General features: G+C 37.8%; 1 protein-coding gene across 3 annotated transcripts in view; it reads right to left on the minus strand.

Moving 5' to 3' along the window:
* ccm2 (CCM2 scaffold protein) overlaps nucleotides 1-15,388 on the minus strand; it is a 94,770-nt gene that overhangs the window by 18,742 nt on the left and 60,640 nt on the right. For all 3 annotated transcript variants that reach the window (XM_059981650.1, XM_059981652.1, XM_059981651.1), the window contains one exon: nucleotides 15,207-15,261. In XM_059981650.1, the coding sequence (XP_059837633.1) occupies nucleotides 15,207-15,261 (55 nt within the window). The remainder of the gene's footprint in view (nucleotides 1-15,206; nucleotides 15,262-15,388) is intronic.

Below are 15,388 nucleotides of genomic sequence, written 5' to 3' on the forward strand. Positions count from 1 at the left end.
TTCTAGAAGAACTTCTCTTCTAGTGTGATAATTTCTTCATTTTTCTGGGTTGTATATTCATTTACATTTAGTAGTGAGTACTTGTTAGAATTGCATATGCTCACATGGAGTGCTGAATCTTTTTTTCTCTTTGATGAAAATGTAACCTTAGAAGTGCTATCTGACTGTGGTGTAAACTTATGTCTGTAATTCCTCTTCCTACTGCTGTCCTAGGTAGTGTTAATCTAAGTGTGTTTGAGTGTACACTCTGTCTTCTAAAATCTGTCATTTCAGTTCTTAATTTTCTTTGTAAGTTTTCAAGATTGGTTTTGGACCAAGATATTATACCAAAAGAATACGGAAATATGGTATAGCAAAATTGTTTATTGTACTTGTTGTAGATTTTACTATTGAGCTCTGCTTGGCAGATTTTTTAAAAGTTTTTTTGAAGTAAATTCTGCTGCAAGTTTTCCCTTTATCACACAGATCTATTTTCTTTGTTTTGCTGACATCCCAAATACTTGTTTCATATTTATCCACTGCTTGTCATATCCTGCTGCTGTTTTATATTCTACTAGCTCTATTGCACTTTCATGTTTAATGTTCTGCACTTATCTAGTCCAAAGTTATTATTTTCTTTAGTACTTGCAGCTCGTCATCTTTTGCACATTGGTTGTTCATCCATCCTGCTGAGTGCAGTCTTTCATGGATTCTATTCTGTTACTTGGATTTACTGTGTCTGCCCGCAAAAAAATCACAAGGTTGTATACAGTGACATATGTACTTGATAATAAATTTACTTTGAACATGGTATTTGCTCTCCTAACCACCAACTCAACCTGTAAGTTAACTTGTAGAGAATCCTGCATGAGTACTCCCAAGCACCTATGCACATCTGATTTTTGAGTTTTCTCCCTATCTACACAGTTACTGCTTCTACCAAAGTGCATGACTACACATTTCCCTACACTATATTCCATCTGCTACTTCTTTGCCCATTCTCCCAATCCAAGTCCTTCTGCAGTCTACCCTTCCCTCCATCCATCTTCATATCATCCACAAAATTGGCCACAAAGCCATCAATTCTGTCATTCAGGTCAACTAACTTAAGGTGAAAAGAAGCTGTCCCGACATCGACCCCTGTGGAACACTACTAGTCACTGGTAGCCAACCAGAAAAGTACCCCCTTTATTCCCACTCTGCCTCCTGCCAGTCAGCTAATCTTCTCTACATGAGTATTTTTTCCATGGGCTCTCATTAAGCAGCCTCATGTTTAGCGCCTTGTCAAAGGCCTGAAAATACAAGTAAAAATATCCAATGACTTAATCTACCCTGCCTGGTATTTCCCCAATAGAATTCCAACAGTTTATCAGTCAGGATTTCCCTTTAAGGAAACGATGCTGACTTTGTCCTATTTTATCATGTGCCTCCAATTACCCCGAAACCTAATCCTTAGTTATGGACTCCCAACATCTTCCCAATCATTGGTCAGGCTAACTGGCCTACAATTTCCTTTTTTCTACCTCTCACCCTTCTTAATGAGTGGAGAGGCATCTGTAAACTAATTTGCAAGGGGGATGGGACCCAGAGCAATAGAGCAGTGCAAGTAGTGCATGGAGTAAAGCCAGATCTAACATATAGAGAGGCTTTGAGGAAAGAGAAGCAGAATAAAGGGTATAAAGGTAGTAAGGTAGAAGGGCTAAAGTGTGTGTACTTCAATGCAAGAAGCATCAGGAACAAAAGTGATGAACTGAGAGCTTGGATACATACATGGAATTATGATGCAGTGGCCATTACAGAGACTTGGCTGACACCAAGGCAGGAATGGATTCTCAAAATTCTTCGATTTCAGTGCTTTAAAAGGGATAGGGAGGGGGGAGAAAGGGGAGGAGGGGTGGCATTACTGGTCAGGGATACTACTAGAGCTAATGTAGCAGCATCCTCTTTTGAGTCAGTATGGGTGGAAGTCAGGAACAGGAAAGGAGCAGTTACTCTACTGGGGGTATTCTATAGGCTCCCTGGCAGCAGCAGAGATACCAAGGAGCAGATTGGGAGGCAGATTTTGGAAAGGTGCAAAAATAACAGGGTTGTTATCATGGGTGACATTAACTTTCCTAATATTGATTGGCACCTGATTAGTTCTAAGGGTTTGGATGGGACAGTGTTTGTTAAGTGCTTCCAGGACGGATTCCTGTCACAGTATGTTGACGGGCTGACTAGGGAGAATGCCATGCTAGATCTAGTATTAGGTAACGAACCGGGTCAGGTCACAGATCTCTCAGTGGGTGAGTATCTGGGGGACAGTGATCACTGCTCCCTGGCCTTTAGCATTATCATGGAAAAGGATAGAATCAGAAAGGACAGGAACATTTTCAACTGGGGAAGGGCAAATTATGAGGCTATAAGGCTAGAACTTGCGGGTGTGAATTAGGATGATGTTTTTGCAGGGAAATGTACTAAGGACAAGTGGTCAATGTTTAAGGATCTCTTGCAGGATGTTAGAGATAAATTTGTCCCGGTGAGGAAGATAAAGAAAGGTAGGGTGAAGGAACCATGGGTGACAAGTGAGGTGGAAAATCTAGTCAGGTGGAAGAAGACAGTATACATGAGGTTTAGGAAGCAAGGATCAGATGGGTCTATTGAGGAATATAGGGTAGCAAGAAAGGAGCTTAAGGGGCTAGGAAGAGCAAGAAGGGGGCATAAGAAGGCTTTGGCGAGTAGGGTAAAGGAAAACCCTAAGGCATTCTTCAATTATGTGAAGGACAAAGGGATGACAGGAGTGAAGGTAGGACCGATTAGAAATAAAAGTGGGAAGATGTGCCTGGAGGCTCTGGAAGTGAGTGAGGTCCTCAATGAATACTTCTCTTCGGTATTCACCAATGAGAGGGAACTTGATGACGGTGAGGACGATATGAGTGAGGTTGATGTTCTGGAGCATGTTGATTTTAAGGGAGAGGAGGTGTTGGAGCTGTTAAAATATATTAGGATGAATAAGTCCCCGGGGCCTGACGGTATATTCCCCAAGCTGTTCCACGAGGCAAGGGAAAAGATTGCTGAACCTCTGGCTAGGATCCTTATGTCCTCGTTATCCACGGGAATGGTACCGGAGGATTGGAGGGAGGCGAATGTTGTCCCCTTGTTCAAAAAAAGGTAGTAGGGATATTCCAGGTAATTACAGACCAGTGAGCCTTAGGTCTGTGGTGGGAAAGCTGTTGGAAATGATTCTTAGAGATAGGATCTATGGGCATTTGGAGAATCATGGTCTGATCAGGGATAGTCAGCATGGCTTTGTAAAGGGCAGATCGCGTCTAACAAGCCTGATAGAGCTCTTTGAGGAGGTGACCAGGCATATAGCTGAGGGTAGTGAAGTGGACGTGATCTACATGGATTTTAGCAAGGCATTTGACAAGGTTCCACATGGTAGGCTTATTCAGAATGCCAGAAGGCATGGAATCCAGGGAAGATGGCCAGGTGGATTCAGAATTGGCTTGCCTGCAGAAGGCAGAGGGTCGTGCTGAAGGGAGTACATTCAGATTGGAGAGCTATGACTAGTGGTGTCCCACAAGGATCTGTTCTGGGACCTCTACTTCTCACTATTTTTATTAACAACCTAGATGTGGGGGTAGAAGGGTGGGTTGGCAAGTTTGCAGATGATACAAAGGTTGGTGATGTTGTAGATAGTGTAGAGGATTGTCAGATTGCAGAGAAACATTGATAGGATGCAGAAGTGGGCTGAGAAATGGCAGATGGAGATCAACCCGGAGAAATGTGAGGTGGTACACCTAGAAAGGACAAACTCCAAGGCAAAGTACAAAGTAAATGGTAGGATACTTGTGAGTGTGGAGCACAGGGATCTGGGGGTACATGTCCACAGATCCCTGAAAGTTGCCTCACAGGTAGATAGGGTAGCTAAGAAAGCTTATGGGGTGTTAGTTTTCATAAGTCGAGGGATAGAGTTTAAGAGTCGCGATGTAATGATGCAACTCTATAAAACACTAGTTAGGCCACACTTGGGAGTACTGTGTCCAGTTCTGGTCGCCTCACTATAGGAAGGATGTGGAAGCATTGGAAAGGGTACAGAGGAGATTTACCAGGATGCTGCCTGGTTTAGAGAGTATGAATTATGATCAGAGATTAAGGCAGCAATGGCTTTACTTTGGAGAGAAGGAGGATGACAGGAGACATGATAAAGGTGCACAAGATATTAAGAGGAATAGATAGGGTGGATAGCCAGTGCCTCTTCCCCAGGGCACCACTGCTAAGTACAACAGGACATGGCTTTAAGGTAAGGGGAGGGAAGTTCGAAGGGATTATTAGAGGAAGGTTTTTCACTCAAGAGAGTGGTTGGTGCGTGGAATGCACTGCCTGAGTCAGTGGTGAAGGCAGATACACTAGTGAAGTTTAAGAGACTACTAGACAGGTATATATATGGAGGAATTTAAGGTGGGGGTTATATGGGAGGCAGGGTTTGAGGGTTGGCACATTGTGGGCCGAAGGGCCTGTAATGTGCTGTACTATTCTATGTTCTGTGTAATTCACCAGTACTCCAGAACCATTCAAGAATCTAGAGGCTCTTGAAAGATATTACTAATACCTCCAGAATCTCTTCAGCTAAACACTTCAGAACAATGAGGAGCAGTTCATCTAGGCCAGGTGATATATCTATCTTCAGACCTTTCAGCTTCCCAAATGCCTTGTCCTTAGTAATAGCAACTACACTCACTTTGGCTTCCTGACACTCCGGAATTTCTGGCATACTACTAGACTCCTCCACCGTGATACCGATGAAAAACACAAGTTCATCCGCCATTTCTTTGTTCCCCATTACTACTTCTCCAGCATCATTTTCCAGTGGTCCAATATAGACTCTCATCTCTCTTTATAGATCTAAAAAACTTTTTGGTATCCTCTTACTTTATTGGTCAGCTTACCTTCCTATTTCATCTTTTCTCTCCTTAATGCCTTTTTAGTTGCCATCTGTTAGTTTTTAAAAGCTTCCCAATCTTCTAAGTTCCCAATTTATTTTGCTATATTATATGCCTTCTCTTCTGCTTTTATGTTGTCTTTGACTTCCCTTGTGATCCACAGTTGCCTCAACCTCCCATTAGCATACTTCATCTTTGGGATGGACCTGTCCTGTCTTCCAAAATGCCCCCAGAAACACCAACCACTGCAGTACTGACATCATCCCTGTTAGTGTCCCTTCCAATCAACTTTGACTAGCTTCTCTCTCATACCTCTAATTCCATTTACTCCTCGGTATTATTGATACATCTGACTAGCTTTTAACTTTTAAACTCCAGGGTGAATTCTAACATATGATCATTGCCACCCAAGGGTTCTTTTACTTAAACTCCCTAATTGAATCTTTTCATTACAGAACAATCCAGAATTGCCTTACCTCTAGTGGGCTCAATCATAATCTGCTCTCAGATAAGATTTTTGCTATTATTTTATAATCGGTGTTTAATAAAGAAATAGGTCTATATGATGCTGGTTTTAAAAGGTCTCTGTCTTTTTTTGGCAATACTATTAAAATAGCTGTTGAAAAAGATTCTGGAAGTTTATGCGTTCTTTCCGCTTGATATATTAACTCCATAAAAGGAGGAATTAATAAATCTTTAAACTTTTTATAAAATTCAGGTGGAAAACCATCTTCTCCTGGCGATTTATTACTTTGAAGTGATCCCAAAGCTTCTTCAACTTCTTTCAATGTAAAAGGCGTACCTAATCCCTTCTGTTCTTCTGTATTTAATTTTGGAAGAGTTATTTGTGATAAAAATTCTTCTATCTTAACGTCATCATTCTTTGATTCTGATTTATACAACTCAGAATAAAAATTCTTAAAAGCCTCATTAATTTCTAGAGGTTTATAAGTAATTTCATTCACTTTTGTTCGAATTGCATTTATTGTTTTAAAAATCTGATCAGTTTTTAACTGCCATGCAAGAACTTTGTGATCTTTCACCTAATTCATAATATCTCTGTTTAGTTCTCATAATTGCTTTTTCTGTTCGATATGTCTGGATTTCAACTTCTTATTAATAAGTTGTCTTCGTTTTTCTTCTGTCATATTTCTTTGAGATTCTTTTTCTAATTTTATAATCTCTTTTTCCAATTGATCTATTTCTATCATATATTCCTTCTTAATTTTAGAAGTATAACTTATTATCTGGCCTCTCAAATATGCTTTCATTGCTTCCCACAATATGAATTTATCATCAACTGATTGTGAATTTGTATCTAAAAAGAACTGAATCTGCTTTTTCATAAAATCACAAAAATCTTGACGTTTTAGTAACATTGAATTAAATCTCCATCTATAAATTGATTCCTCTTTATCTGTCATTATCATTGTCATTAGCAAAGGAGAATGATCTGACAATATTCTTGCTTTATATTCCACATTTTTCACTCTATCTTGAATATTTGTTGATAATAGGAAAAAATCTATCCTTGAATATGTTTTATGTCTATTTGAATAAAATGAGTAATCTCTTTCTTTTGGATTAATTCTTCTCCATATATCAATCAAATTTAAATCTTTCATCAATGATAGTTAATTTTGCTACTTTTGATTTTGTAATAGCCTTTAAAATTGGATCTAAACAAAAATTAAAATCTCCACCTATTAATATTTTATCATGTGCATTAGCCAAATTCAAAAAACCTCCTGTATAAATTTTACATCATTTTCATTTGGTGCATAAATATTCATAAGAGTCCATAGTTCTGAAAAAATTTTACAATGTATAATTAAATATCTTCCTGCCGAATCAATTAATACATTTTGTATTTTAATTGGTAAATTTTTATTAACCAAAATTGCAACTCCTCTTGCCTTTGAGTTAAACGAAGCTGCAATAACATTTCCAACCCAGTTTCTTTTTAATTTCTGATGTTCTATATCCGTTAAATGAGTTTCTTGTAAGAAAGCTATATCTATTTTCATTTTTTTAATATATGTTAAAATTCTTTTTCTTTTTATTGGTCTATTAAGCCCATTAACATTAAAACTTAAAAAATCCAATAAATTAGTCATTATTTTTATTTATGTTACTCCAATCTATAATAATACCTAATCTTTCAACTTTCATTGTATCCTGGGAAATCTTTTTAAAAGTCTCCATGTTGCTATGTGTGTCCCCACCAATCATCCAGGCAAAAGAATAGAAGAAAAATAGAAAATAGAGAATATATGGATCAAACAGGATTTATCAAAAATAGACAATCGGCAGATAATGTAACTTGCTTATTTAGTATAATCCATTTAGCACAAAAGAGGGAGGAAATGAGTGTGGCAGTTGCTTTAGATGCAGAAAAAGCATTTGATAGATTGGAATGGGATTTTTTATTTAAGGTATTGGAAAAATATGGACTAGGAACATCATTTATAAAATGGATTAAAACCTTAAATACTAATCCCAAAGCTAAAGTAGTGACAAATGGTCAAATTTCAACATCATTTCAGTTAACAAGATCAACTCGGCAAGGTTGCCCACTATCACCTGCTTTATTTGTGTTGGCAATAGAACCACTAGCTGAATTAATTAGAATGGACCCAGATATTAAGGGTTTCAGAGTTAATCAGGAAGAATACAAGATTAACTTATTTGCTGATAATGTTTTACTTTATTTAACAGATCCATTACATTCACTACGCAAATTATCTTATAGACGAAGAATATGGGAAAATATCGGGTTATAAAATAAATTGGGATAAAAGTGAAATTTTACCTCTTACTAAAGGAGATTATAATCAATGTCGATTAATAACTCAATTTAGATGGCCAGCAAATGGTATAAAATATTTAGGTATAAGAGTTGATAATGATATAAAAAACTTATACAAATTAAATTACTTACCACTTTTGAAAAAAATTCAGGAAGATCTTGAAAAATGGATGGCATTACCAATAACATTAGTAGGTAGAGTAAATACTATAAAAATGAATATATTCCCTAGATTACAATATTTATTTCAATCATTACCAATACAATTACTCCAGAAGTTTTTTCAAGAGTTAAACAAATATGTGAGGAAATTCCTTTGGAAAGGTAAGATGTCAAGAATATCGTTGGAAAAATTGACATGGAAATTTGATCTAGGAGGATTACAACTTCCAAATTTTAAGAATTATTATAAAGCAAATCAACTTAGATTTATTGCATCTTTTTTCGAGAAAGATAAACCGGCATGGATTAGAATAGAATTAGATAAAATAGGAGAAAACGTACCAGAAGATTTTATATACAAATGGGAATCTAAATGGATACGGGAAAAGAAAGAATCTCCTATATTAAAACATTTGATTGATTTATGGAATAAGATAAATGTTGATGATGAGACAAAAAAATCTTTATTAGCAAAGAGATCTTTAATTCAAAATAGACTTATTCCTTTCACTATGGACAATCAACTTTTATATAATTGGATTCAAAATGGGATTAGATATATAGGGAATTGTTTTGAAGGAGGTATATTAATGTCATTTGATCAATTAAAGAATAAATATAAAATATCAAACAACACTTTATTTTGTTACTTTCAATTAAGGGCTTATTTAAGAGAAAAATTAGGTCAAACAATGTTATTGCCGATATCTAATGAAATAGAAATTTTAATTCAAAAAAGAAATATCAAAAAATTTATATCTTGCATGTATAACGTGATTCAAAGACAGGTAATTAAACAAGGAGTCCATAAGTCAAGACAAAAATGGGAAAGTGATTTGAATATTAAAATTGAAGAAACAAATTGGTCAAGACTATGTCTTGATAGTATGACAAATACAATAAATGTTCGGTTAAGATTAGTGCAGTATAATTTTCTACATCAATTATATATTACACCACAAAAAATAAAAAAATTAAATCCAAATTTATCAGATCAGTGTTTCCGATGTAACCAGGAAACTGGTACTTTTTTACATTCGACATGGTCTTGCTCTAAAATTCAACCTTTTTGGACAAATTTAAGACTTTTACTGGAACAAATTACAGGAACGCAATTTCCTCATAATCCAATATTATTTTTACTAGGTGATATTGAAGGGATAAAACCGAAACTCAAACTAAATAAGTATCAGAAAGAATTTATAAAAATTGCACTGGCAGTAGCCAAAAAAGCTATTGCAGTTACTTGGAAATCGGATACACATTTAAGTATAGATTCTTGGAAGAAAGAAATCTATGGTTGTATTCCATTAGAAAAAATTACATAATTTAAGAGATAAATATGAAACATTTCTGAAAATTTGGAGACCTTATTTACAAAAGACAGGATTAAATATATAGATGCTCTGAAGATGAAACAATTGGTTATTAGGGGAAAGAAATAAATATACATATTAAAGTTATTACGAATTCCATGGAGCATGTGGAGATCTTCCAACAACCAGGCATTCTTTCTTTCTTTCTTTTTTTTCTATAGGGCAGTTAGGGGGGAGGGGTTAAGGGGAGGGGGTAAGGGTTATATACATTGTTTTTTCATACTTTGTAACCATTTAAAAATGTAATAAAAAAAGTTTTAAAAAAAATCATAATCTGCTCTCAAAAGCCACCTCACAGGCATTCTACAAATTCCCTCTCTTGGGATCTATCAACCTGATTTTCCCATCATTATTTCCATCTACCTTCATATTGAAATCCCCATGACTATTGTCACAATGCCTTTTTTTATCCCCAATTTTAATTTATTTCCCATAACCTGGCTATTGTTCAGAGGCCTGCATGCAATTCTCATCAGGGTCTTTTTAACCTTTCTGATCCTTAACTCTACCTATAAGGATCTTCCAATGCTTGTTACCTATATCTAAGGATTTGATTGCATTTTTAAACTAACAGAACCACCCCACCTCCTCTGCCTTCCTGCTTGTCCTTTTGATACAAGGTATATCCTTGGATATTAAGGTCCCAACTACAATCATCTTTCAGCCATGACTCAGTGATGCCTACATTATACTTGCCAACCTTTAACTGCACAGCAAGATCATCTTATTCTGTATACTGTGTACAGTCAAGTGTAACATCTTCAATCCTATATTCACCCTTTTCAATTTTGTCCCCATATTACACTTCAATTCATCCCAATGACTAAATCTGACCAAACACCTGCCTGTCCTTTCTTATAGTTTCACTACACACTGCATCTACTCGTCATTTTCAGCCCCATCACTCCAGCTCCCTCCTCCTTGCCAAATTAGTTTAAATAGTCCCCAACACCTCTAACTAACCTGCCCGCAAGGATGTTGGTCCCCACAGGTTGAAGTGTAACTCATTTTCGCACAGGTCATACCTTCCTCAGAAGAGATCCCAATAATCCAGAAATCTAAAAGCTTGCCCCAAATCAGATCCTCAGCCACGTATTCACCTGTATTATCATCCTATTTCTGTCCTGACCAGCACGTGGCATTGGGAATAATCCAGGTATTACTACCTTGGAGGTCCTACTCTTCACTTTCTTCCCTATAACCCCCTACACTTACTGTGCAGCTCTTCTGCTTTTGGCTGCTCACTCTCCCTCTTGAGAATATCCTGTAGCCACTGAGCCATCCTTGACCGTAGCACCTGGGAGGCAACACACCACCCTGGCATCTTTTTGGCTGCCACAATATCTCCTGTCCACTCCCTAATTATCCAGTCTTCTATCACTATCACAGTACCTGACTTTATCTTTTTCTTCAGAGTCAGTGCTGTTCCTTCTGTGCCCTGATAGGACACTTCCACTAGCAGTATCCCAAGGCATATAATTGTTGAAGAAAATGGCCATAGGGAGACACTACACTAACTACTTACTCCCTTTACTTCTCCTGGTGGTGACACATTTGCTAACAGAAGTTTGGACCCTGGGTGTGACCACCTCAGTAAGAATCTCATCTAAGGTTTTCAGCTTCACAGATGGTGATGAATACATTCAGCTCCAGTTCCTTGACCTTGTAGGTCAGGAGCTGAAGCTGGATGCACTTCCTGCAGGAGTAGTCATCAGGGAGACTGTTGGGTACTCTGCAATCTCGCATCTTACAGGAGGCACATTCCACTGCCTTAACTAACATCCTGCCTACTTGTTACAACTTTTGGCTCTAACTTCTTAAGTTTAAGTTCCACAATCAACTAAATTACTCCAAGTGACTCAGCACCTTTAGCCTACACCTAAGTTTGAGCCAAGCCTTGCCACTTCCATGCTGAGCTGCTTTGTTTACACCTCCTTTCTTTTTTCTCAAATTGGCCACTCTCACTCTTGACCAGTGTTTGATGGCTCTGGGCCTGTACTCAATGGAATTCAGATGAGAGATGACCTCATTGAAACCTATTGACAGAGTGGATGTGGAGAGTATGTTTCCCATGGTGGGGGAGTCTAGTCTAGTCTCACAGAACACAGAATAGAGGGACATCTTTTAGAACAGAGATGAGGAGGAATCCCTTTAGCAAGAGAGTGGTGAATCAGTGGAATTCATAGCCACAGGCGGCTAGGGAGGCCAAATTATTGGGTATATTTAAGGGAAAGGTTGATAGTCAGGGAGAAGGATACATGGAGAAGGCTGGAGATTGGGGCTGAGAGGGAAAATGGATCAGCCACGATGAATTAGCAGTGCAGACTCGAAGGCCAAATTGCCTAATTCTGCTCCTATATCTTATAGCTTTATGGAGACTTGCAGTTTTCAAATGGCCCTAGCCCTGCAAGATGTCGCTCTTACTCACTCCTGAGTTCTGCAATATAGGTGAAATGGTTTTGCAGAGTTAAAAAGGTGAGTTATTACTGCAGAAAACAAATCTCTGACACATACACAACTGGTCCAGTAAAGTTTCAGTTCTACAGTGATGTCCATAATGCTGCTGGTATGATAAGAATATCTTACTACAATTAAACAAGGTAATGGCGAGGTCGCACTTCAAGTAGTGTATAAAATTGATTTTTGTACAGAAATGTCCATGACGAAAAGTTATTAGGAAAGGGCCTGCATTCCCTTGTCATGTTACACAGGTATTTTTGTTTTTAAATAAAGGACACAAGGAGCACCTTCATGATGGTGAGTATTTGGAATGAGCTGCAAAAAGAGAGGTTTAGGTACACAGATAAGCAATGTTTAAAAGCCATCTAGGTAAGTACAACCACACACAAGATGCTGCAAATGCAAGCAACATACACAAAATGCCGGAGGAACTCATCAGGCTGAGCAGCATCTATGGAAAAGACATTTCAGGCCTAGACTCATCAACTACATTGATAAGAGAGGTTTAAAAGGCTACGGGCCGAACATAGCTAGCAAAGAGTAGCTCACTCAGCAACAGTCTGTATGGATGAATTGAGCTGAAGGCCTGTTTCCATTCTGCAAGTTGCTAAGACTATGACAAGTCATATGATACAAAAATTCTGAAGGAGGTTACTAGGGTTTGTCTGAGGAAGTAATTCCCCTTGGCTAGACAATCAAAAATTAAGAAACAAAGCCCTAGGACAAGGAGTACGAAATTTACAGTTTGGAGAAAGTTCCTCACTCAGAATTGCAATGATCCTCAACTCCATGTCCTGAAATACTGTGGAATGTTCTTTGTTTTTTTTTTAAACTTCCTTGATACTTTGTTTTTACTAGTCAATGGTTTTAAATGAGATGTTGCAGAACGCTTCAAAAGAAAGCTTTCAAAACTAGTTTTGCTGTCTTTTAAGGAACCATAATTTCTGAATTTCAAAGAATATGAATACTGTACCAGACATTACTGTTGTGCAAGAGGGCTGCAGCCGTATAGGCTGTTGTTTTGAAGACAACAATGGATTGCTAGGAGCTACCCATCTTAAGATCAACAACACCTGTCACCCAGAAACTACTATCAAGGATGATTGCAACGTTGCCACATTACGCTTTTAAAAAAAAAGTTTTTTCTTTTTAGCATAGAAATCTCCAGCACATTACAGGTCCTTCAGTCCACAATGTTCTGCCAACCTTGTAACCTACTCTAGAAACTGCCTAGAATTACCCTACCGCATAGACCACTATTTTTCTAAGTTCCATGTACCTATCCAAGTCTTGTGATTTATAACAATCACAATGAGGAGGGGGTCCCAGAACAGATCCCTGTGAACCACCACTGGTCATTGACCTCCATGCAGAATACTAACCATCTACAACCACCCTTTGCTTTCTGTGGGCAAGCTAATTCTGGATCCACAAAGCAAGGTCTCCTTGGATCCCATGTCTCATTACTTTCTGAACGAGCCTTGTACAGGAAACCTTATCAAATGCCTTACTGAAATCCATATACACGACATCCACTGCTCCACCTTCATCATTGTATTTTGTTACATCCTCAAAGAATTCATTCAGGCTCGTAAAGCATGACCTGCCCTTGACAAAGCCATGCCGACTATCCCTAATCAGATTACGTCCCTCCAAATGCTCATAAATCCTGCCTCTCAGGATCTTCAATAACTTACCCACCACTGAAGTAAGACTCACTAGTCTATAATTTCCAGGGTCATCTCTACTCCCTTTCTTGAACAATGGAACAATATTTGCAACCCTCCAATCCTCCCCGTCCTAAAGCTGGGTACATTCAACAGCCATTCCTGCCCGAGACATCCAAGCCTCTAATGGCTACAACGTAACAGTTCCACGCTCTAAGTTCATCCATCTTTTTTTGTGATACTCCTTGTATTAAAATATACACATCTCAAACCATCAGGCCGAGTGTATCTTTGCTCTATCATCTGCCTATTCTTCTTCACAAACTCCCTACAAGCTGTCTCTGCTTGTGCGCTAACCGCCCCATCCTCTGCCTCTTCACTTCAGTTCCCACCTTCCTGCAAATCTACTTTAAACTTTCTCCAATTGCACTAGCAAATCTCTTCGCCAGGATATTGCTCCCACTCAGATTCAAGTGCAATCCATCATCCTTTTTGTACAGGTCAAATCTGCCACAGAAGAGGTGCCAATAATCCAGAAATCTGAATCCCTGCCCTTTGCTCCACTCCAAAAGTGGGGATAATTCACAGTCAACTACAGAATGACTGGTTTCCTTCTCAACTCCATAACCACATACAGCTAAGATCTCAGAAAGAATTCAGACAGATTGATGTGGAACAATCTGACATCAGATAAATGCAGGACAATGACCATTTTCAAATAGAGTTCAAACACCTGTCACTAATATTCAAAGGGATTTCTATGAATGAACCTTCCACTACCATTATCTAACAGGTTGCCGAAAACCCAGAAACTTACAGGGTTACAATAAATAGCTTTGCCACAAGAACTGGTCAAAGAATGAGTATTGTCCACCTAATGATGATCTGCACACCTCCCAAAGGCTTCCTAAAATCTGCATGGGATAGAACTGTAGCAAAGTCATGATGTTACCGTCACCTACTTCAAATCATCTATCATCCCAACTAAGAAATATTACGTTGAAATCCTAAAATTGCTTGCTTCATACAAAATGGGGGTGGACTGCTTCTCAAGATAGCTTCTCACTAATCCTTTGAAAAGGCAGATACAAGCAAATATTTAATCACAAACTATACTGCAAAGTCACAGAATTTAAAAAGTGCAGAAATCATCAGTTAATTTGAAATCGGAAGCAAAACAGCCGAGGATCTTATTACCTTATTCCTCAAAGTACAAGCAGCACAATTTTCTTTTAAAATTGTCAGAGTGACAAACACATTACTTAGGATAAAACAACTTGACAATTTAAATAATTAATGTAATTTTAATGGGATGGCAGCATCCATTATCAAGGACCCACACCACCTAGGACATGCTCTCTTCTCACTGCTATCAGAAAAATGGTACAAGAGTTTAGGACTTGCACCATCAGGTTCAGGAAGAGCTACCCTCAACCATCAGGCTCTTGAACAAAGAGGATAACTTCACTCAACTTCACTTGCCTCATCACTGAAATGTTCCTACAACCAGTGGACTCAATTTCAAGGACACTCTTTCTCATGTTCTTGATATTCATTGATTATGTTATTGTTTTTCCTTTTGGACTTGCACAGTTTATCTTCTGCACTCTGGTTAAAAGCTTTGGCGATCATTGGTTCTGTTAGTTACTATTCTATAGATTTGTTGAGTCTGTCCACAAAAGAAAAATAATCTCAGGGATGTATATAGTGATGCGTATGTACTTTGAAAATAAAATTTACTTTGAACTTTTGATTTTAAATGCAGAAACATGAAATTACACTTATTTCTCATGTTATTAAAAAGTTGAAAGCCAAAGCAAATACTTACAAATTACTAATTTCTGCATCATACGGCTCTTTAACATCTGCTTTACTTGAATCATCTGTTCCAAAAGAAATATTAAACTGAATGCAAGGAAGTTGAAACTTTTAAATTAGAGCTTCGTAAACTGCAGTTATGAGTACTAAAACAAACCTTATGACTGACCGAAGTAGTAAATTTACAAATGA

This window comes from Hypanus sabinus, chromosome 10 (assembly GCF_030144855.1).
Source record: "Hypanus sabinus isolate sHypSab1 chromosome 10, sHypSab1.hap1, whole genome shotgun sequence".
Taxonomy (NCBI): Eukaryota; Metazoa; Chordata; class Chondrichthyes; order Myliobatiformes; family Dasyatidae; genus Hypanus; species Hypanus sabinus.